Raw genomic sequence first — 24,366 nt, forward strand, 5'->3', positions numbered from 1 at the left:
ACTCCCCTAATCTCTTCTCTACACTGCTGCCCTAATGATATTTATAAAAGGATAATGGAATATATCCTCCTCCTAAATAAAAATATGACTTTCCATTTTTCTTAGAATAAAGACCCAATCCTTAGTACTGCCTGCCTTCCCTTTCCTGGCTCCCATCCCTCACAACTTCCCATTGCTGTCTGTTCCAGTCACATAACCTGTTTTAAATGCGTCCTATCCCACCTTCCATAGACCATATAAGGTATATAAGGTCCTCTCTGCTTAGAATCCTGTCTTCTCCCCCATTTGGGGGCACTTACATTCTTGTGGCCAAGTTTTCATCTGGTTTGTCTTCAAAATATCACTTCTGAGTCATGTCTGTTCTGTTTTTTTCTGCTTCATACTCACTCAGGTATAAGATATGGCAGCTTTCCTCCCCTGATTTGTTCATTTGTGCATAAGATTTTAATAAAGATGTGGGGTGATGAAAGTGCTAACAATACATTGTAGAAGCTCAGACCAAAAAAAGTCAAATGTAATATTAGAAATTCCTGTTTGTTAGTTCTTTGGCCACACCTATTATTGGTTATTTCTTCTTGGCTGACACTTCTCTATAGGCCTGATTTTGTTGCTATTTTGTTCAGCAGCTCCTCACTCCTTATTTCTTCCATCTTTCTTTTTTCTCTCCCTATCTCCTCCTCTCCCTTCATCCCTCCACCCCTCAAATTTCTTTTTTTTTTTTTAAAGATTTATGTGTTCATGATAGTCACAGAGAGAGAGAGAGAGGCAGAGACACAGGCAGAGGGAGAAGCAGGCTCCATGCAGGGAGCCCGACGTGGGATTCGATCCCGAGTCTCCAGGATCCCGCCCTGGGCCAAAGGCAGGCGCCAAACCACTGCGCCACCCAGGGATCCCTCAAATTTCTATTAATTATTTATACAGGCAGTTTAGTTCTCTTTTTGCTGTGAGAGGCTCTTCTCAGAAAATCTCATCCCCATAACCAAACATGATGATATATTCTTTCTTTGGGAGGCACTATTTTCTTACGTCACAATAATGTAAACATTCAGTCTCCCACACTTAAAGTATCAAAAAATCTCATTGACCTCTCTATCTCCTTTTTCTTATTCAGTAGTCATTGTAGTGAGTGAAGGATTTGGGTGCCATTCAAGAAAAAAAAAAGATATGACCGCTGGTGCACTGGTGGCGGAGGTAGTTGCACACTCTGAGCCATATTTGGATGGTGCTTTGATATATTTGCCTGGGGAGAGAGTCACTCCCTTCAATAAGACTCTCCAAAAACAACTGCATGGGAGCCACCACCCAGAAGGGCAAGAGGGCAAGAGAACTCCTGAAGAAAAGGGAGATTCACAGAGGGGATTTTTATATCTAGGTGATGCCACTCAGCAGCATGGCAGGCAGTTTCTGAGTGAAGAACTCTGACCGAGAGCAGTGATTTGGGGTCTTTTATGGCTTCCAAAGTTCCAAAGTTGGACAGTATGGATGCAGGAAAAAATCATAGCACAAAAATCAGTGATGGGATCAAGAGAAAAGCATCAACATTCTCTGGTAACTCTGACATGGTAGGGAGAGCTTCTAACAAAGGGATTTAGGGAAGAGGTCCTGAAAGAGGTGTGGCATTTGGGGGGAAGAAAGGAAATATATAATCCCAGATTTTCAAATCCAGGGTGATTTTAAGCCTAGTGATGCCACCAATCAGTATAGGAAGAAACAGGAGCAGAATGGGGAATACACAATTGGTTTTAAGAGGTTGTGCAATGTTTTGGACAGGTGGAGTCTGGGATATTGAAAATATATATTTGTGGAGGTAATCACCAGTGGGAAATGGGGGAGTACTCAGGTAAGAGGTGGTGCCACAGATCCAGGTTTGGGAATGATCCCAGAGATTTTAAGTGTATATCTTCAGAAATGAAGTTACTATGGAGAAAATATTAAATGAAAAAGAGAATGAAAGTTGAACCTTGATGTGTGTCTGCACATTAAGTGATGAAGGAGGAGCCAGAAAATTAAACTGCAACTAGTTCAATTGCGTGGTGAAGGTGAAGAGTGATATGCGGTAGGTATTGGGGAAGCAGAGTAAGTGGATTCATTCTACATCCAAAATGAGCCCATTCTTCAAGATCTGGTATGAATCTTACTTCCACCATAAGCTTTCTTAGCTCAAGGTTGTTTTTGTCATCTGAACTTAAAAAACTTATTGTTGACAATCCTCACTTGGCAATTAATCGTCCATTGCCTTAGAACATTACTTATTTTCATGGTATACTCATTAACTAGATGGCATCATCTTATAATTTTTTGAATTATCCATATGACCTTATCCATAGTAATTTGTTAATAAGTACATATTGATAAATGAATTATAACATTTCTTAATAACTACAAGATAGGGAATTCCTTCAACCCATTATCATATTTATTTTTGTAGTTAGGCTTTATTCTATGTGCTTAAGCTATGATGACTGTTTGTATAGCTCCCTCACTCCCCACTTCCTCTGTGTCTGTCTCTTTCTTTCCAAAACGATTACTGAGCTCTATGTGCTAGGGAAGCACTTTGCTAGAAGCCAGGAATACAGAAATGTATAAGACTTAGTCCCAGTTTCAAGAAAGTCAAGGTGTATCAGGGAGTCAGTTTGAGTCACGAGTGCTAAATATGAAAACTTGCCCCAAATGAGAGTGAGTCATTGAGGGTATAATAAACACAAAGTTGCAATAGTCACAAAATATCACTAGTGTATGTCTTCAGTTTTCAAGTTCTTAAACTTTTCCTCATTTGTGAGTCCTTCAAAAGAGTGATGACATTTGCCAAGCCTGAGCCAAGGCATGGATAACAGGCATCATTCCTGAGAAATATTTAGTCACGTCACAATGAAATGTGGACACAGCATTTCTAGGAAGTTGATGTTGAAGTTGCTTCTGATTTCAGAGTAAATATGCTCTGTTTATGACACATTCAAGTGTTTCTAACTATGTATTTAGGTGACTTAGAGATTTGGTGGTTAAATGGCATGTGGCGCTCAATTAATAAACTCACTGAAGTTGAATTAAGGTAGTTGCTTAACAGACAATATGAATGTTTACAATGTTACCCATTATGGTGATACAAGACCAGCAATGAAGCCGCTACTACCACCACCACTACCAAAACACTAATGTGGTTTTTTCTGGAATCATTTCCAAAGACAGAGAAGAAAATACATACTTCTGATAAAATTAAAATAGTGGAAACATACCTAAGGAATTTCTGTAGGAAATTGCTATAGAGTTAAATGCTTGCTATGTACTTTTATAATTTCTCATCCATATTTGTTTCAACCTCTTCCTCTTCAGTGGTTTTCACATTCAGTTAGCTGATTGGTAGAGTTGAAGGAGGAAAGAAAATTCTGATTGAGATGTGAGTTGCCATGGCAACTTTGCTCTGGTTATATTTTTCTGTCTGTAACTATAAATGGTAAAATGTAACCTTTCTAATTATACTGCTACATTTTTAACTCTATTGGTACCAAACACTCTGCAGTTTGTTGTCATGGTAAATTAAATCAATATGTTTTATTTTTATCTCAGCCAAAATCTTTATATTGACTAGAATCTGTTTTGTAAAACTTAAGATTCTAAGACTCTTAGTAAAATATCCAAGTACAGTGATTTTAAAATTTTATCTGAATGCCTAGAAATATCCATTGTAGGGGTTCCTAGGTGGCTCAGTCGGTTGAGTGTCTGACTCTTGATTTTGGTTCAGGTCATGATCTCAGGGTCAGAAGACCAAGCCCCACCTTGGCTCTGGCTGGGTGTGAAACCTGCTTAGGATTCTCTCTCTCTCTCTCTGCCTCTTCCCCTCCCGCTCATGTGTATATTTGAATGCTCTCTCTTTCTCTCTCTCTCTTGCTCTGTCTCTCTAAAAAAAAGAAAAGAAAGAAGTACCCATTCTAGATATTCAAAATAATTAAAATGTTAACCTGAAATAAGGTCATTGTTTTTATATAGCATTGTTTGCTTAGAGTGAGGAGAACACTAATTCAAAATATGTCAGTGAAGGGTTTAACCTTCAGCATAGAGTTAGTTGCTTTTTCAGTCCTATGAGGTCAACAGAGACAGTTTCTGATTTCATAACACTAGTTTTAAGTAACTTAAACACATTCAAATAACAACCAACAAAGACATCTGTGCTTATCCCCATTCTGAATTCCACCAGCCTTTCTCCCTTGGAGCCCCTGTTGCCTCTACTGCTACTGAGGGAGCCCCCAGAAGTATGATGAAGCGGGGTATCTTCAGGTTCAGAAGCAGGGGTGAGGAAGAAGCTGTGAGAATCAGGATACCTAGGGGTAAATGCCTTGCCCTTTGACAACTCCCTCTGCCCCAATCATAAAAATCAAATGGTTTGATTTTTTAAAATTATTTTACCCTTTTGTAGTATTGTTTGAAGGTCTATCAACTAGAGATTATAAATCTCACCTCAGCTAAAAGCATGAAAATTCAGAGAGGTTAAAAGGGTCATCTGGTCATCCAAATCTTAGTGTCAATTACCTAAACCATGTTTTTGGTTTTTTTTTGTTTTTTTTTTCTGCAAGAACTGGGCAGAATTAGGACATGCTAAGGGATGGTGGCTTGAATTTCATGAATAGGGGATGGCTTTGGAGCAAGAAGACAGGGCATCCCGGGTATGGTATAGTGTGGGTGACCAGAACATACTGTGACATAGGAACTAGGTTTCCAAGAGCCTAGAAGAAGGGCAGTGGGAAAAGTGGGTGGGGGGGTGCAAAGACCCACACTTTACTTAAGAGTGTCAGCAGACTTGGGGGCACTTCTTTGTCTTCTGATCGTTCTTCTTCCTCTGTCAGGAATATAAGGAATATTAGCTACATGGAATCACACAGTATATACAGCCTTTTGAATCTGGCTTTCTTCACTTAGCATAATGCATGTGGGATTCATCCACGCTGTTGTGTGCATCAATAGCTCATTCCTTTTCATTGCTGAGTAATATTCTATTATATGGAGCCACAGAGTTTTTTTAGCCATTTACCTGGTGAGGGAAATTTGGGTTGTTTTTGTGGGCTTTAAATTTGACATACAGGATTGAGGGCATGCCTGTTTCTTGGTGTGATCACTTCTCTTGAATAAATGCCTACAAGTGGGATTGCTAGGTCATATGGTAAGCATATGTTTAACTTTATAAGAAACTGCCAGTTTTTAAAGAGGCTGTACTATTTTGCACCCCACCAGCAATGCATGAGAGTTCAAGTTATTCTACTTTGTTAACATCATTTAGTATTGTCAGCTTTTAAAACAATTATTTTAGGCATTCTAATAGGTGTGTAGTGTAGCTCATTCTTTTTTTAACTTATATTTCCCTACAGACTAATGATGTCAAGCATCTTCTCATATGCTTTCTTGTTATCTGTGCATCTTCTTTGGTGATGTATCTGTTCAAATCATTGGCCCATTTTTTGAATTCGTTGTTTGTTTACTTACAGTTGACTAATTAACAAATTACATACTGCTTACAAGTCCTTTGTCAGATATGTGATTTGCAAATATTTTTCTGCCAGTGTGGCTTCTGTTTTCATTCTCTTAACAGTGTATTTTGCAGAGAAAAAGTTTTTAATTTAATGAAGTCCAACTTATCAAATTATTATTTTTTTTAGTGAATTGTACTATTGGTGTTATATCTGAGAACCTTCTCCCTAATGCATGGTCACAGAGATTTTTCTTCTATAAGTTTTATACTGGTGTGTTTTATATATAGGTCTATGATCCATTTTGAGTGGACTCCTTTTTTAATGCTAAAAATTTTTACAACTTCACCTGATAATAATTGGACTGTTTTTTATTAGTCTTTGAGTAAATATCTAAGGATGTAAAGATGCTATGAATTCAGCAATACTTAAAGTTTTGTGTCACCTTTTTATCTATTGACCAGAGAATATTGACATATTTTCTTATAAAGCTGACATGAATTACGCTAATTTAAATTTTATTAACTACAATTGCACCTACATACATTTGGAAAGTGCAGTATATAAATGTTCAAGGTGCTTGGTTTACAGCAAATGCTCGGGGCTCTGTGGAATTGAAGATGCCTTGTAATCATGCTGCCTTCCCTCAGTCATGTAATGGTTTTACAGCCACAGATCTAGACCAGTCTTCTCCTTGTATAGATAAAGAAGCAGAGGTTCAGAGAATCAGCCCTCTTTCTAGGGTCAAATTTAGTTAGTGGCAAAGCTAGTCTAGAACCTAGGGCTCTGGAATTTGAGTCCAGTGCACACTCTGTTGCTGTGTTATGGTTTATTGTAATGGCCTCTGGCCACTAGAAAGTGAGACTTCATTATAGTAATCATTCTTTTGAACATATGCCTTGCTTTCAATGAGATCTTTGAAAGTAGAGACTGCACCTTTTCTAGTTTTCGAATGCCCAATTTTGATCTACATTATTATGTGTCCTAACATTATGCCTGAGGCATTTGTGGCATAAGTGCTCATTGAGCTAATGTAATGATGCTGTCCTTGGGTAAGGAAGCAATGCAGAACAACCTGTCATTATTAGATTTTCACTGGGAATACCTGGAAGGGTATTGGTTTGATGCAGTATATTATAGAGAAAAACATACGAGATTCAACATCAGAAAAACTAAGTTGAAACGCTGGCTGAGCTACCAGCACCATGATACAGGGAAAATAACCTTTTTGATTCATTGGGGGAAAAAAAAAAACTCCACGAGAGAAGGATGTTTGGATGGACCAAAATAAGTTTGTGAGAGCTTGAAGTCAGCCTGGTACTGAAACTCAAAAAAAATACAAATTCCATCTCCTTTGTCATTGTTATTAAAAATTCTCTGTGTGGGAAACAGGCAAAACATGATGGGAAAGTGAAAACAAAACTCATAGTTCAATATTAGAGTCAATTATTCTTGTTTCATCCTAAGTGTGTGCTGCAGTAATGAAATGCTCTTCACAAAGGCAGTCAAACAGAAGTCACAGAGCCAGGCATGTTGTGCAAAAAAGCCATACAAAAAGAAGTGATCTTTGTAGCAACATGTGAAAATGAAGTAATATAAGCCACTTCACAATGTTATTTCTATTAGCTCTGGCCTTTGGGCTATTATCTCCAAGTTTTCCTATTTCTTGTGAAAGCTGTCTTTTTATTCCTGAAAGTTATTTATTTATTTATTTATTTATTTATTTATTTATTTATTTATTCATTTATTTTACAATCATAGCCACTAATGTGGTGACATCGATCCTGCAAAGGTCATGTGGGCTTAAGGGAAAGACAGAGTGTACAGCCAGAGGTCAACTTTATCCAAGCTTAAACATTGCATCTCAAAGCAGTATTCAAACAGGATCATTCCACATGCGTGTCTCTTGTTCCCTTCTCTTCAAAACATTCCAGGCCACAGCTTCCTGCTTCGCTCTTGCATTTTAATCCCCCTACTTGGCATCACATCAAGCTCTTGGCATGGCATGAATGACTTCTCTCATTGCCCCTAAGGGCTTGGGTTCTGTCATCTGTGGCTGTCATTGCGGAGATGCAAATGAAAGCTCCTTTGAGATGAATTGAAGTCAATGTGGCATTGACTAGCCCCAGCCCAGTGGGGGGCTAAATGCAGCACCCTCAGAAATAAATATGCTCCTCTGCTTCACTTGGTCTTCACAACTGCACATCCACTTTTTCTTTCTTTCATCTCCAAACCATATCCACACTGTGTACGGGGTACCCAGGTCTACTTCTCTACCCATATCTGTTTCCCAGATATACCCAGTCAATATTTACCCACCTCTTTGAGGGCTAAGCCATCAGATATGGAATATACATAGCTTTTCAATCAATGTGATTCTGGCATAAGCAAAGTGTGGCACCATCATATTTCCCCTTTTTGTAATCCTCCTTTCCATCTTGTTACTTTTCTTCCACCTGTTCTCAGATATCCAGTGTTGTACAGATTTATTATCCAGCACTGACCATCTTCTTACCCTTTGCTCTACCTCTGGAAGAAAAGCATATAATCAGCTAATCTTCCCTGATACACAAAAGATACATTATCTCTTGTGATATCCCATGATTCCTAACACAGGGATATTTTTTTGAGAGAAATGATGATATTCAAATAAACAATATCCAATTATAAAATCTAGCACTAAACCAGAATGGGGAGACTATTTTTATGTTAAATTGTTTTATGTAAACTGTAAATCAGGCATATGATGTAACAACAGAACTCATATGAGCTCCTGGCACCTACTAGGTATTCAGTAGGGGAAAGAACAGTGAAGTTCAACGGGTCGGCTAAATTTGAACAGATTTCAGAAGTTTCAAGCCCCTTTTCAGTATTTATTTCCTTTCTCACCAAATAGAAATCCAGCCAATCACTCCTTCTTTCAACACATTTTTATTGGACACCCAAATCATACACAGTCCTAGTAGTTGAGATATAACTATCCTAGGAGCTTTTGGCCCCGTATGGGGACAGAAAATTATGTTTAATCCAAATCAGTGTCATAGAGCCATTAAAAGGGTGGCTAAGGAGAAACATAGGGATATATCTATCACAGCTTTGGGTACCACCAGAGATAGTAATGCCCACGCCAAGTCTGAAGGGCAAGGAAGAAGTGTCCAGGGGAAAGGGAGAAGCAGGCAAGCCAGGGAGCAGAGAGAATATGGTGGCGGAGATGGTTAGGAGTGCAAGTGTTTTGGCACAGCTACAGTATTGGGTTCATGTTGGGTAACAACAGCCATGACACTAGACATATAGCAAGCACTTACTGGAGCCAGACAGAGCTTGAATGCTCGGCAGGCTCTTCTCTTGGCTTCAGTGCCACCATCCACACAAGAGTCAGGAGACCCACAATGCTCCATGCTCGGCTGCTCCACTGCCCATCACCCAGACAATCAGTACCATACTCTGCTGAGAAAGATTTAGAACTAATTGCATCCTGTTCTCCATCCCTGTGGCCATGGATCCCTCAGGAGAAGCCTGGTCTGACCATTTCTTGTCACCTAGACTAGCCTTACAGAGAGCTCTGTCCATCACTGAGCCTGACCCAACCTAACAGTAGCTTAACCACTCAAACCTTCTACAGTACCTCCCTGGCTGTGTCATCTATTACTCTCAAAACTGGCAATTCTGCAGTCTCATCTCTGACAAAATAGTATTCACCTCTGTTGGGATCCTCCAGAAGACTCTGCTTCCACAGGGTCCTGAAGAAGAGGAGAGGTTCTGTTTTCTCCTCATTGCTACTACTTATCAATTTTACCTTTCTCCTCCCTAAAACTCCCCTATCTTCCTTGAAATCATGGCATAATGAGCTTCTTTTCCTCATTGCAGTTATCTGAAGGTCTTGGAGTCACTCACTTGCACTCTTTGAAGACTCTGACGCCAGGCTCATTGTCTGTCTCACACATATCTCCTACCATAATGTGTGGTGATTTCCAAACCCATATGGAGAATCCTTCCCCACCCTGACTTCTCACTTTCTTTATCTTCTCACCATTGATCTTATCCTTTTCTCTACCTTAGCCTCTCATAGATCTTGCCCTTGTAAGTAACCATACAAATTTCAAAATTTCAGTTTTCCCATTCTCCTACTACTTTCTATCTATTCCATTCAGCCCACTCTCTCCAGTCCTCTGATTCCAGAAGTTTCTCAGCCTTGCCCCCACTAACCCATTGATTTTTCACATTCCTTCTCCCCTCATATCCTGTTCCCTCCACGTCCATCTCAGATCCATAATCTCTTCTTATAATCACTTCCTCACATCCCACCTTCCTTTCCTTTGCGATCATTCTCTTTGTCACACTTACTTGGCTGAATTATAAACTTAGAACCAACTCTCTGTTTTGTCTGCTTCTGCTCCCTAAGCAGCTAAATGTAGCAAGAGAAAACAATGGTAGTTAGCTTTATTTTAATTTCACGACCACGAACCTCAACTGAGCCATTGGTGCTGCCCAAGGATTCCTATCAAAACATGGAGAAGGCTTATGGAGCCAGATTTCCTTGTTTAGATTTCTCCTTCTGCCACTTTCCAGCTGTATCATTATGGGATATTTATCTTCACTTTCTGAGCCTCAGTCTTCTTGTTTGTAAGGTGGGGAGAAGAATGACATTTATCTCTGGGATCACAGTGAGGATTAAATGAGAGAGCTCTCTGTGTTTCCATCTATGACCAACCAATCATCCCACCTGTGTCTGAAGTTCCCTTACTTCTCAAGTCTCTTTTTTTCTGCTCACTCTCCTGCACCATCAAAGTGAGGCCCTTCACTGGGTCATTCCCATCACCATGTGTGCATACTCTAGTAGTCTTCCTTGACAGACTGACCTTCAGGAATCTATCTATTTTTCTCTTTCCTCTTCACTGCAGAACACCTCTATCTCCCTTTGTCTCCAAAATCCATTTCTATAATGTTTTGTTCACCACTGCTCTATCAAAACTGCACTTATCGATGTTACCAATGAGCATTATCTTGCCCAGACCATGGAAACTTCTCAATCCTTGTTTTATTTGATCTGTCCATAGCATTTGGCATGGCCAGTTCCTCCTTTCCTAAGACTTCCCTTACTTGACTTCCAGGGTGCTAAACCCTCATATTTCTCTTCTTTTCTCCTTGACCATTTCTCCTTGGATTCTTTTGCTGTTTCCTTCTCATATTCTTGACATCTAAATACTGCAGGACTTAACCCTTAGCCCTCTTGTATCTCTATCTGCACTGAGTCCCTTGGTGATCTCACCCAGTTTCAAGTGTCAAATGTCATCTCTAAGCTGATGATGCCCATCTTTACATGTTTTTCCTCCAATACTCTCATGGCTCATTTTATCATTTCTTTCGAGTCTTGGCTCAAATTTCACCTCTCAAAGAGACCCTCTCATTTTATATAATAGTGTTCCTGCACCATCCCTCTCTATTCTCTTATTCTGTTTTATTTTATCTGTCATACATTGATTTGTGCATTGAAAGCCTTTTGAGAACAGGGAGATTATCCACTTTGTAGAACACTTTGTACATAGAAAGCTACCAATAAATGTTTGTTAAATAAAAGCATGATCTAATTCTGAAAATACCTGAAAATACCCCCAGCAATCCTAAGAGAAAGGTCATTACAGATGAAGAGATGGAATCAGGTTAACCCATTATCACACAGCTGGCAATTCAGACAACTGGATTCCAGGGCCTACATGTCACCTAGCCATGCTGCAAAAGCCAGAGGTTACCTGGAGTCTAGATCACATGTGTACTTTTACTAGGTATTGAATTTAATAGGGAGCTACTCTAGTAGTGGTGAGGGAAGAGGGGTGACAGCCCCTGGGATAAGTTAGGTGGTGACTCTATCCAAAATATGTATATAATTGCCTATCTGCAGTTCCTAGGTTATCAAATCACACTGGCTCAGAGGCTGCTTTGGCTCTCGGTTGGAAAGTTTAGGCTGACAGTATATACATGCTTTGCTAGAAGCAAACTGGCCTGTGCTGCCAATATTTAAGTTAGATTTAGTTAAGAGCTTTAAATCAACTTTATCATGAGGTCTGTAAAACTGAAAACCTTCCTCACTGTTTCCATAGCAGCCAGATGGTTGACACATTTCTTAAAGAAGATTATATGTTAATGCTCAAGAACCATTTACTATGCTCATATGCTGCTGACCCAAAATGCCACAGCTTGAGCTAGTCAAGCAAAATATTAATCTTTGAAAAGGACACATTATATTTCAAGCTATAGTGAAAGAGGATAAGGTTTCCAAAAATCTGATTAAATGAACTTTGAAAATATTTATAATTTAAATATTTGACTCTTCTAAAGTTTAGTGCTGTATGGATTCTGGCCCTTCAGCTACCTCATATAGGGGGTGGTGGTATAAGATGCATGAGTTATTTCCATATAGGCCATAAGTACATTCAGTTAATAGATGCTAAAATTTGCCATGTTTCCATGGTGAAATGAATTGCTGTTTTCTGTTTTAAAGGGAACCAACTGTTCACCCTCCAATACCTCCAAAGCCCAGTTCTCCTGTTTCATCTCCTAACCAGCTGAGACGGGAGAACAGGTGAGACCTGGCATTCCAGAAAATTTTGCCCAAATGAGGAAGTTAAAGAAATGAAAGCAAATGAATTATGACCTGTTTTGTGCAAAGCATGGGTATGTTTTGTGCACACATTCACAGAAGAAGCATGTGTGAAGCTTTTCTAATTCTAATTGCCAATATAAATGCATGTTTATGTTTGCCTTTGAATACTTACAGCCATTTCCTATCTTATGGAAATATACCTTCAAAATAGAAGCTGAACAATATTCATGTCCAGGAAGTGTTTATCCTCACATTTCTTCTAATTTATGTATAAGGAAGCATTATATAAGGAATCTCTTTCTTTCTGTCTCTGTGTATATAAATTTATAAATATACATGCATACATATGTAGTATTTGACATATATAATCTAGATAGAAACTACATATATACATGCATTTGGTTTATATTTACTCCTAGTTAAATTTCCCATTAAAAGATACATTTTCTCTTTATATATTTTTAAATATATTATTTATTTATTTATTCATGAGAGACAGAGAGAGAGAGAGGCAGAGACATAGGCAGAGGAAAAAGCAGACTCCTTGCAGGGAGCCCAATACAGGATTTGATCCCTGAAACCTGGGAACATTCTCTGAGCCAAAGGCAGATGCCCAACGACTGAGCCACCCAGGCGTTCCTAAAAGCTACATTTTCTGATGAAAGATGTTCTTAAAACTGTATTACTACTCAAACCCTCCCTTATATTAGAAATACTTTTGGGTAGCTCTTTAGTCTTGTTTTAGCTAAGGAATTTGCAATTTATTTCGAAACTATTATAATTAAAAAAAATCTTCTAATTAACTTATCTCCAAATCGAGAAAAAAACAGACTTGCTTTTCCATTTTTAATCTCTGACACTCTATAATTAATACTTAGAAACAAATTCAAAGTTCTGAAAATTTTCCCATGTGTTTCTGCTAAACTGTTTAATAATCTTGAGCTGTTTTTCGGGACATACATTGCACATTTCCATTATTGCGAGATTTAAAAAATGATTTATCATTGAAGACTGAATACATTAGATCCACTTGGTTGCCTGCCTTTGATTCTTTTGTATTTTTGCATTTTGATGATGATTTTTGTTGACAACATGAAAGAAAATTCTAGAATTATTCTTCAGGAAGAGAGTAACTTCAGCTAGAAAATGCTGACTGGGCAGCAGGGCTATGTAGCATTAAGTGTTCAGCCTATTGAGTTAAAAACCGAAGTCTGAATTTCTATTCAGTGAAACTTCACAGGATCTTTGAAATTTTGTCCTTAGGATGAGGAGATTTTTTTTCCTTTAATGAGTCAGGAGAATACTTCTTCATTGAATTAATGAAAAATATAAACTAAATTTATAACTTTTTATTTGTGCAATGGTTATAATTAAACTCTTAAAATAACTTTTTAAGTTTTCCATCTTATATTATTTTTCCTTAATATAGTAATGAGAAATTAAATATTAATTTGAATTGGATTTTTTAGAGGGCCTTAAATAAATTGGCTTTAGTATTATCTAAATTCTAGTCTAAAATCAGTGACCCTAGAGCAGTGAGCTTGTGTAAACTCAAAAAAAAACTAAATTTCACGGTAATTGGTCTAATCCATTTTTACTACTTTAATTTCTTTCTTCTAGTGATCTTAAAAATAAAATTAGGACAACTTGCATGTTTTAAATCCTGATTACTTTAATCACAGCAAGATGATTTTAATGAAAGAATATGAAAGGAAAGTGTTTCCTATGTAATTAACACATGTCCTCAGGGGAACAAAAATAGTTGAATATAGTTTTTTGAGAACAAGCAAGAATGTATAAGTAGGTCAATCAGATACTTAGGAAAATAACAGAAAAAAACCTCATATCATAGACTGTGACAGAATCTAATATCCATAAACTTGTTCTATCAACTCAATGTGGTCATTCTCAATGTGTTTTAAAGGGAACCAACTGTTCACCCTCCAATACCTCCAAAGCCCAGGTCTCCTGTTTCATCTCCTAACCAGCTGAGACGGGAGAACAGGTGAGACCTGGCATTCCAGAAAATTTTGCCCAAATGAGGAAGTTAAAGAAATGAAAGCAAATGAATTATGACCTGTTTTGTGCAAAGCATGGGTATGTTTTGTGCACACATTCACAGAAGAAGCATGTGTGAAGGTGTATTGTGTGAAGGTGTATTGAAATTTAAAAAATTTCCCATCTTATTTCAGCAAATATGTCCCTTGATCATATTCAAATGGGGGTAACATATTTAGGAAAAAACCATTCCTTTGATTCCTGATAACAAAAAAGATTCTTAAGAAATACGTATGAAAATGCCTTATTGATGATTGGAGACTAAGATAAAAAATGAACATAAACACATTTAGGAAAGATATTTCTAAGCATATCTAGTGATTAAAAATGTATTAAAACATAGGGTAAATTGCAAAATTATTATATTGGACTTCAGATTTTCAAATAAGAAATGGTTGAGTTCTAGCCAACTGAAAGAGCTAAGGTAAAGTTTGTTATCTTAAGTGGTGCTCTTGGTTCAACACACTGTAATCTTTTTGAATATAAATGTTTCCTTAAAAATGTATATTTAACAAAAGTGTTTTCTTACCTAACAGATATTATCTTTAACTTTGAAAATATAGGCAGATTTGTCCAACTAAACCAGATGTACATACAGAAACCAACAGATCCACTGAAAAAAGTATAAGGTACAATGATCTCTATATCTATGTAACTGTAGAAAGTACAATGTTTGCCTAATTAGAATACCTAAAAATGCCAGACAATTAATAATAAAAGAGACAAAATCAGTTCTCCAGCTGGCTTCCATATAGTGAGGAATAAACATTTTTTTCGTGTACCTACAGAATTTTATTCCTTTGATTTCTATTCTAAGCTTTATATTAAGAAAACAACCAACATTGTCTGACCGTGATAGCAGAGTAAAATAAACACCTTAAGAAAGGAAAATACTTTTTATTCCCAGCACTTGTCCAAAGGACTGTGATATAGTTGTGTTGATATTTAAATGTATAGGTGGAAATGTAGTCATTTGATTGAACTTGCTCTACAAAAGCTTTGCTAGAATTAGCTGTATAATTAGGCCATATCCAGTTCTATCCACATCATCAGGAAAAGCCTCACAAATTGTATTGATCTTTGGGTCAGGTTTCCCCATGACAGTCCTGATTTATGCCTGTTGTCTTGCACATCCCATCTGGTATAGTATGCATTTTGGTTATATCCTATTTTTATTTTTTATTTTTTAAAGAAACCACTATTTTGATATCAGTTTTAAATGATGCTATTGCTTATCAATATGATAAACAAGTTTCTAATTATTATGTTAAAAAACATACCATTAAATTTACCATCTTATCCATTATGACCAACCAATTTTTCAAAGTGCAGAACTTACATACTTTTTGTTTTTTGTTTTTTTGTTGTTGTTTTGTCCCTTGACCATCAGAAAAGTCCCAGTTTGAAACATATATCACATGAATACCCTTACCTTTGGGGAGAATCATGTTTCCCTTGTATTTAGTTACTTGAAGTGCAACTGTATCTTTGCATTGCCCAAGCTGAGTCCCATGTGCCATAAGATGTCAATGTATATTCTGTGAAAGAAGGGCTTAATGGCCAACTCATTTGGGAGACACAATTAAATAGAGTTCTCTACCACAGGACTTCTCAGAACCTTCAGTGTGCTTATATACATTCTGAATCTCCAAAAGTTGGTTGTATTTCCCAAATTGACTTGACTGCAAAATTCTTTTTTCATGTAACCCTCTTAACCTTCTATGAAACATTGTTTGTGAAACATAGGTCTTAATTACAGGAATGCCAATAAGGATTTTCCCAATTATTTCTTTGCATGATCTAGAGGAATTCGTGTGGATTTGAGCCCTGTATGTGTCAGGTGTTTCCACTTACCCTATAGTTTAAAATGTACGTTCTTTTGCTTTGTAAGTCTAAGAAGGCAGATATTTTCACTGCATGTGAGGGATGAATTAATCATCTGGACATGTTGCTTAATGCTCATTGACTCTAGTATACTAGAAACACCTCTGAACACACAGCTGTGTTTACTTGTGTAGTTAGCTCTGCTTTTTTCCATATCCTTTCTTAAGTACAGAACTTGGGAGAAGCCAATGTGTTTAGGAGAAACTGTAGTTATTTCAGTGAACACTAGATGGCAGAGCCAATGCCCAGTTAAATGACTGATGTGTGTGTGTGTGTGTGTGTGTGTGTGTGTGTATGTGTGTGCGCACGGTGATATGAGAACTATTTCATCATGCAGTTAAACTCAATAATTCCTGAACACACGGACTATTGTTTTCTTTACTGAAAATGTAAAATTTTCTAGCCACTTCAAGGATAGCTCTACTATCATTGACTTGCATTTATTTTTCATCCTTTGAAGGACTCAGGATCTCGAGAATATCGTTAAAGTGGCCACTTCACTTCAGAAAACTAACAAGGGGTAAGAGCTCAGAGCTTTTGAGCTTGTATTTTTCCTTTCTTTCTATTTCAAAAAAGCTTAACCAGTGCCTTTAAAAGTTCCAAATATAAACAAAATCCCTGTTTACTATATACAATTTAAAAGAAGAAAGAATCAGTTTCTCTAGATAAATGTCCCTGAAAAGTGAGTGAGACTGACATTGATCTCACTCATGGATACGGGGTTACTCTTCTTCCTCAGCTTTGTATTTTGATGATTATACTCTCATCTCCATCACCTCAGCTGTCTGTGGTTTTGACCTTATTCCAAGTCTTTGTCCTGTATTTATGCTACTAGCTCAGATCTTATCTGTCTTCCTAGAATCCTCATTTAGAATGTCCTAGGCCATATTTACCTTCCTTCCCAAATGCACTCTTTCCAAACTTCTTTCTGTTCTTTCCTTCAGCCAACCTCACCTTTCTGGAATCATTCTTAATTCTTCCATGTCTTCCCCCTCAATGTAGTATCAGGCATATATGCATTAAATTTGTAAAATTCTCCACTTGCCCACATGGCCTCACCCCAGTGCAAACCCTCATCAACTCCATCATAGGTTTTTAGAGTAGCTATGCAGATTTACTTGTATTCCCTCAGTCTCCTCTCCCCTAAACCATTACTACCCCATTAGTGCCAGAACTTTCTTTCTAAAATTCTGTTGAACAATTACTTTAATGGCTCCCCATTGCCTGTTCAGTTACATCTAACCTTTGTAAATGTGGCTCCAACCTAACATTCGAGAGTTATTTCTGACTTCACCCTTATATTTACCCTACATGGAATACCAAATTAAACTACTTTCTTTCTACAGTCTCCAGACATTGTGCCTTTGTTTATGCCATTCCACCCATGTGGCAGCCTTTCCTAACTTCAAGGCCACCATATCCATTCAAGTCCTACTTATTTTTCAAGATCTAGATCAGATATCACCTCTTCTGTGAAGTCTTCCCAGAATGATTCAGTGAGATGTGACTTCTGTTTCACTAAGCTATCAGAGTCCCACTATTTATGTGTTATAACAGCTAATCGTATTTGTTGTTATTTCATGGAATCTATGCAAATATCTTATCTTCTCTATCATTTCTTTAATCTCTTAGAGGAAATATTTTGTCCTATTGACCATAAGTCATTTGCAGAGTCTGACATGATGCTTTGTGTAAAGTAGGTGCTTATATAATAGATTGTGGTAAAGAATAGTGAACAGCAGGAAACCTGGAGTATAAACATTCCGTAGTTTAAATCCCATTCCTGCAAAAATTCTCCTTGCTCATGGACTTCAGCAATGCTAAGCAAGATTAAGGATTGTAGTCCTAGTCAAAAGAAGTGAAAAAACAGAAGTAACACATAGCCCTTCTGTGCAAATGAAACTGATTGGAGCTCTGAATCCAGACAGGAACTCCAGAAAGTATCCCGGATGTTTCATTTCCACTTCTCTTATTTAAGTGTCTAGATCTCTAATTTTACTTTTTTACTTTTTTTGAGATAGTATTTTGTTTTTAAAAGGGATTGAATAGTTTTTTGGTGAGTGAGAGTGGTTTTTGAAGGAGAGATGGGTGAATGATGCTGAAGGGAAATTGTGGTTTGGCACAAATCCAACAAAAACAATGAGGACTAGTTAGTCCTGTTCCCTCTCTGTAGGCATAGTACGCAAATTCCACAATGGGAGTGGGATGTGTTCTCCACAGGGAAAAGTTACTGCTCTGTCAGCGACCAGGGGAAATGTTTATTGGATCAACATACCCAACTATCATTACTGTGGACTATCTGTAGGGACTAGAAATAGCTTTATTCACCTAACTGTTCTTGCTGATATTCCTTTGTGAACTGTCACTCCTATCTGATTAAGAACATTTAATTTATTGCACCTGCAATGGTGAAATTTAATATCCAAAGCTTTCATCAATGTAAGGTCATTTTAAAAGTCCACATTCCTTATTCAGAACATTGTCTCCATTTTATTTAATTTATCACAGAGTGTCTTCTCATGATTTATGCCAATCTGTTTGTAAAAACCCCAAATCCTGATAATTACATCATTGTAATTCATACTAATCAGAAATTCTGGGACTACAATTTTACAGGACTCTTAGGTTTGCTCTTTTCCTTGGAGACATGGACAGATTCATACTCTCAGAGCTAGGAGGTGGAATTTCAAGCAACTAACAACAGTGAAGCATTGTGTCAGGGGACTAAGTGATATGTTAATTTTTTTGTCAGGGTCAGCAACTTTCATATTTCAGTATTAACCTGACTTCAATCCTACTACTGAATATGTAACATTACTTGAAAGGATTCACCTATATGATGGCTGTTAATTTTATGTGTTTTTGGGTCTCTAAGAGGATTGCCCCAGCAGCTATTTTGGCGGGGCATTGTGCCAGGCATCTTCAAAGCACATAAATGGCTCAGCAACTATACCTCTCTAGCCTGAGCCAAACTCTTGATGTCTCTAAAGGCAGTTTAAAAAATAAATATAGCAAGCATTTATTAAATGAAAAATTTAGTAGACTGGGAACTGTTACTATAATGGACAAAATTAATTGAGAGTTTTTGACTTGCCAGATATGCTTCACACTATGTACTCATTCATTAGCTTATTGATTTTCTTCTCAGGTGGGTACAATTAGTATTCTTGTTCGACAGGTGGAAAAATTGAAGCAGGAAGAGGTTAGGTAATTCACCCAGAGTCATCAATTCATAATTGGTAAATCCTGGGTTAGGCTCCATGTATCCCTGACCTGGGACTCTGAATATGTAACTCCTGAGTTACTTGGCCTCATGGCTTCCTGGTCAGTACCAGTGATGACTCAGAAGAAAAAGGAACATTGAGAAAGTGTGGGAAATGTGTATTCTAGAGCAAGAAGAAGGGAAAACCATGATTTGTGATCTAAAAACTGGACCAGGAGGGCAAGAGAAATGGGGGCAAAGGGATGACAGAAATATGGAAGAGAGAATACGCTGCGAGGAGCAAACAGAAACCAGAAACCCACTGAGGCTGCCTTCTTGAGGGAGAGACCTGAACTCAGGTGACCCTAAGGGATGTTCTGGAACCCAGGGTTTAGCTTAAACAGGTTGCTCCTCAAGAAGCAGCCAGAAAGTTGTAGTTCTCAAATACAGAAACAAGATAACAAATTTAGTGGACTTCAAATGAGGGAAGATCACAATTTAAGAAAGTGCTGACTTACTGATGAACAGGTGTTTTTCAATAGCTACTTTGTGCAGATACATTATGTAAAGATAGAATCTCTAGTCAGCGTACCTATATTTGTTGATTCAATTAAAAACCTGTATTAAATATTTACTGTATAAAGGATACAGAATTAAAGACTGAAGAGGATCCAATGTAAAACATAGTGCAAAATTTTAAGTGGTGTGTATGTATGTGTGTGAGAGAGAAAGAAAGAGAGAGATGTAAGAGCAGGAACATTAACATGAGACAAGTTGCTACATGACAAAATATAGTAGTGTACGTGCTAGAAAGGAAGTGAAAACAAAATGCAGCAAAGTTTCTGAAAACATAGAGGACTCTATTCTGTTGGAAGACTGGGAATTGTTTTGAGGAAGAGGCATTTGAAGAGAACCTTGAAGGATATATGAGATTTTTGTGGTATTTCAGACTTAAGATGGACCTGCCCTTTGACTGGGCTGATGTGAGGTTTTTGTTTGTTGTTTTTTTCTTCCAAAAGTGAAGAATTGGATAACCTCATAAAAATGAAGAAAAGTTTGAATAGGTAAGTCTTAAAAACATCCATTTTTTGCTTTATTATTGAATTGTATATCATGACTTCTCATGTCTTTTTAGTATTTGAGCATGAGGATCCACATCCTGGGTGAGTTAAAAGTAGCCTACAAATCTTGAATAAAAAGCTTGCAGGAATCATTATCATTTCACCACTACTATGAATGGTTATTACAATCTAAAGATACTAATATTAAAGTGTTTTTTATTTTCATACTCTATTTAGTAAGGCAGTGATATAAATAATCACAGTTCTCTTTTCAAAATATTAACATATTCATATGTGGACAGAGTTTAGTTTGGTCACTGAATGCTTTCAATTTTACACTTTACAAAAGCCACTTATTATCTTAGTCAACCTTATCTCCTTAATTTTGAATCATTTATAATTGCACGCTTTAAAAATTATAACAATTGAGGTTTGGGTTGGAAGTGTGTACAGTTCTTGCTATCTCTCTGTTACTTTGCCTACTAACATGTTACATGGGTAGGAGCCAGAGAGACAGAGAAATAACACAAATGTCAAATGAACCAATTGATCTGAACTTCAAGAGGTGTGGTTTTCATACCCTGTTCTGACAGTAGTGATCTTATGATTGACTATCAACAACTTATTTAAATTGCTGCTTTTCGGTTTCTTCATCTATGAAGAGAGTGGGTATTAGATCAAGGATCCCAGACTCCAATAGTGGGAAGGGCCCGATTGTATGGAACACAGAGGAGTGCCCTGTCCAAAGTGTCTGGCTGTTTCTCAGCTGCTAACAGGTGCAATGTGAGAATTTGAACCCCATATTACAGAATATTTTCAGGATATCTTGAAAATCCAGGTTTTGATATGTCATAGCCATCTTTGTAAGCATTGGCTCACACTAAAAACTAAATACTGAATCCAAGCAACACATCGAGGACCTATTGGCTGTTTGTGAATCCCCAGTTCATATCTTTTGTCTTATTTTTCTGAGGTCCACTGAAATTTAAATTTTGAGTCTATGAAAATATCTATTTGGAATATAGCAATTTCAAGAATTAGGGCTCATCTTACCCACCCAGTTTCTATTTCCTGTCTATGTATAGAAATATAAACTGGTCTCTGTTTCTATAAAGTTAAGTGTGTGTTGTTAACACTAATGAGGTTTTTTATTCAATACATTTAAAGAAATCAAGGTCTTGATGGTCTCTTCAGAGCAAATCCTAGGGCAGAGCAAACAGAGAAAAGGTAAGTGCATCTGTCCCTAACCTGAAAATATGATCTTCCAGATTGCTTGCTTTATCTTTTCAGACATTCACTGGAAGGGAGTTGTATCCTCTGGCATGGAAATGTACTAACAGATGGAGTAGTGCTCTCAGTATTGTACATTTAGCTCAGACATAATTGCCTAGAAGGATTTCTACTCTTCCATTCAATAAGAGTAAATGAGCAGTTCATGAAGAATGTTTATTGTATCTGACCTCTTAAGATACCACATAATTTTATTTCAGCAGGTAGTCTTTTATTTGAATTTCTTTGTGTTTACAGAGCCAAAAGCCTTGAAAATCTCATTTTTATGAATACTCGAACAGACAAAGATGGCAAAGGGTAAGATTTGACTAAGACTCTTATGGGCCTCTTTGATTGAGTCCTAAACTATATGCTATTTCCTGGATATGACCTCCTGCTCAGGACAAGGGGCAAAGCAGACTGGTGGAACAGGTCCTGTATGGGGCGGGGGGGGGGGGGGGGGGGCGGGATCAGGAGATGAGTGGATATCTTGGTGCTGCATCTGCCACTTACATCAATCTGGATGACCCTGGGCAAATCACTTAACCTCTGGAGCCTGCTGTTTCCTCATCCTATAAAATGAAGGGCATGACCTAGATGATCTTCACATTCCGTTTTGTATTTAAAAATGAAGGAACTCTAGCTGACTATTACAAGTGGTGGACAATAGGCTGGTTTATGAACTAAATATATTCATTCTAAGATATTTTGATGCTGGGAGCATAGTCTCTCACCACTGAAGTCTTTATAATACTTCAAGGCACTTTTCAGTTGGAATCTTGATTGAGTCACTTCAAATGTATATCTCATATATATTTGTAAATATCTCAGGGTCAAGAGTCATGCTTTTACTTGTTTTAGATCATAAAAAAGGGTTAGTGAATGATTAATAACTAAATCAATAGCTTAATTTAAGAGACTGATTTTTAGTTCTAGGCTGATACTGATGTCCTAGAAAATTGACTTAGATTTTGATATATTTTTATATGGAAAGAAACAAAACTCTTGAAAGTTTTATTAAAGAAAATCATAGAATAGTCAAGAATGACAAAGGGTAAAGATTTAGGAGATTTCTGTTTTTCCTACCAGGTTGGCTGTTTACCTTGTACTTGATTAGTCATTTAATTTGCCTTCCTTATATGATAATTATTTCTATTGTCTTGATTATCTTTTAAAGCCATTTATCTGTGCCAGTCTGTGCACAGAATGGTATTCTAGCTTTCCAAGCCAATCTTGGCAGATGCATTCTCAACTCTATCTGATGTAGAACACTTAAAGTCTATGTGGTGAAAATTATTGGCAATAATAATTTCACAGATACTGAATCCTTATTAATAATATATTATAATATAAACATGTAAGTATTATTACAGGTAAAATTTTTTCTTCACATGGAGGACAGGTGAAGGGGGAAAATAGTCAATTCTCTGTGAATGGTTATATGAGCTTTATAGGAAAAGATGAGATTTCAGATATTTAAGAAATGAAATTGGGAAGGGTCCACAAAAGTGATAGAAAATAGAAAATTTAGGATGAGTATCTCAAGTAAATCATTTCTGGGCTGATAAAGAGGAGAAAAGAGATGTGATCTGTAATGTGCAATTGGCTTTTTGATGTAGTAATGACTGAACTCATTGATGTAGTAGAGTGAGTCCATAGCCCTTTTACCTTCTTCTTGCCCTTTCTCTCTGCCTTCTTTCTCTTTAGTTTCTCTGAAAGATGCTAGAATGTCAATAGCCTTATCACAGTGAAATACGAGACAGATAAAAATGGCAAAGGGCAACACCTGGACAATTGGGGGATTTAGAGGGATTAACTTTGATATTCTCTAATAGCTTTAAACTATTTGCATGGAAAGGTTTCTTGTTTGTAGTCTTATATAAATCACTGGAGCCATTCTAGAGCTATTCCTGCCTTTCCAAGGTACTTCAGGACCTTGAACTTTTTACTAAAAATGACATGTCTAAATCTCCAAAGGGTCTAGATTTAAAATGTTGACCATCTGATTTCCACCCCTGATATGAATGATTTTTATGTTTAGAGAAGGCAATATATCAACAAATGTATTAAAGTTAGCTTCCCACCAACCATCCCTGAAAGGACAAAGAAAGCACAACCTGAGACTTGAAGGGAACTTTTACTATTAAAATATTTTAATGATAAAGAAAATGTGATATATATATACACACACACACACACACACACACACATGCACATACACACATACACACACACACACACACACACACACCCTGGAATATTAGCCATAAAAAAGAATGAGATCTTGCCATCTGTGACAACATGAATGCATCTAGAGGGAGTTATGCCAGGTGAAGTAAGTCAGACAGGGAAAGACAAATACCATATGATCTCACTTATATATGAAACTTAAAACAAAGAAAAAGCAGAAATAGGCACATAAATTCAGAGAACCAAATGATGGTTGCCAGGAGGTCAGTGTAGGGATGGGCAAAATGGGTGAAGGGGAGTGGAGATACAAGTTTCTAGTTATGGAATGAGTAAGTCACGAGGATAAAAGGTACAATGTAGGGAATATAGTTAATAGTATTGAAATAGCATTATATGGTGAAAGATGGTAGCTATACTTGTGGTGAACATTGTATCACATATAGAGTTGTTGAATCACTATGTTGTACACCTGCAACTAATGTGAACATTGTGTGTCAACTCTATTTCAATTAAAAACAAATTTACTGAGACTCCTGGGTGGCTCAGTCAGTTGAGCACTGGACTCTCAATTTTGGCTTAGATCATGATCTCAGGGTTGTGAAATGGAGTCCTGCATCGGGCTCCACACCCAGCAAGGGATCTGCT

At 37.2% G+C, this 24,366-nt stretch overlaps 1 protein-coding gene across 26 annotated transcripts in view; it reads left to right on the plus strand.

Moving 5' to 3' along the window:
• The window catches only part of SCEL (sciellin), a 301,081-nt gene that overhangs the window by 229,883 nt on the left and 46,832 nt on the right, over positions 1-24,366 (plus strand). For 23 of the 26 annotated variants that reach the window (XM_038569806.1, XM_038569807.1, XM_038569808.1 and 20 more), the window contains 7 exons: positions 11,956-12,036; positions 13,982-14,062; positions 14,679-14,744; positions 16,460-16,519; positions 20,221-20,265; positions 21,430-21,489; positions 21,790-21,849. In XM_038569806.1, coding sequence (XP_038425734.1) covers positions 11,956-12,036; positions 13,982-14,062; positions 14,679-14,744; positions 16,460-16,519; positions 20,221-20,265; positions 21,430-21,489; positions 21,790-21,849 — 453 coding nt within the window. Of the gene's footprint in view, positions 1-1,346; positions 1,563-11,955; positions 12,037-13,981; positions 14,063-14,678; positions 14,745-16,459; positions 16,520-20,220; positions 20,266-21,429; positions 21,490-21,789; positions 21,850-24,366 lie in introns of those variants that run through there. The other 3 variants (XM_038569832.1, XM_038569829.1, XM_038569828.1) reach the window with 3 other exon arrangements.

The sequence above is a fragment of the Canis lupus genome, chromosome 22 (genome assembly GCF_011100685.1).
Source record: "Canis lupus familiaris isolate Mischka breed German Shepherd chromosome 22, alternate assembly UU_Cfam_GSD_1.0, whole genome shotgun sequence".
NCBI classification, from domain to species: domain Eukaryota; kingdom Metazoa; phylum Chordata; class Mammalia; order Carnivora; family Canidae; genus Canis; species Canis lupus.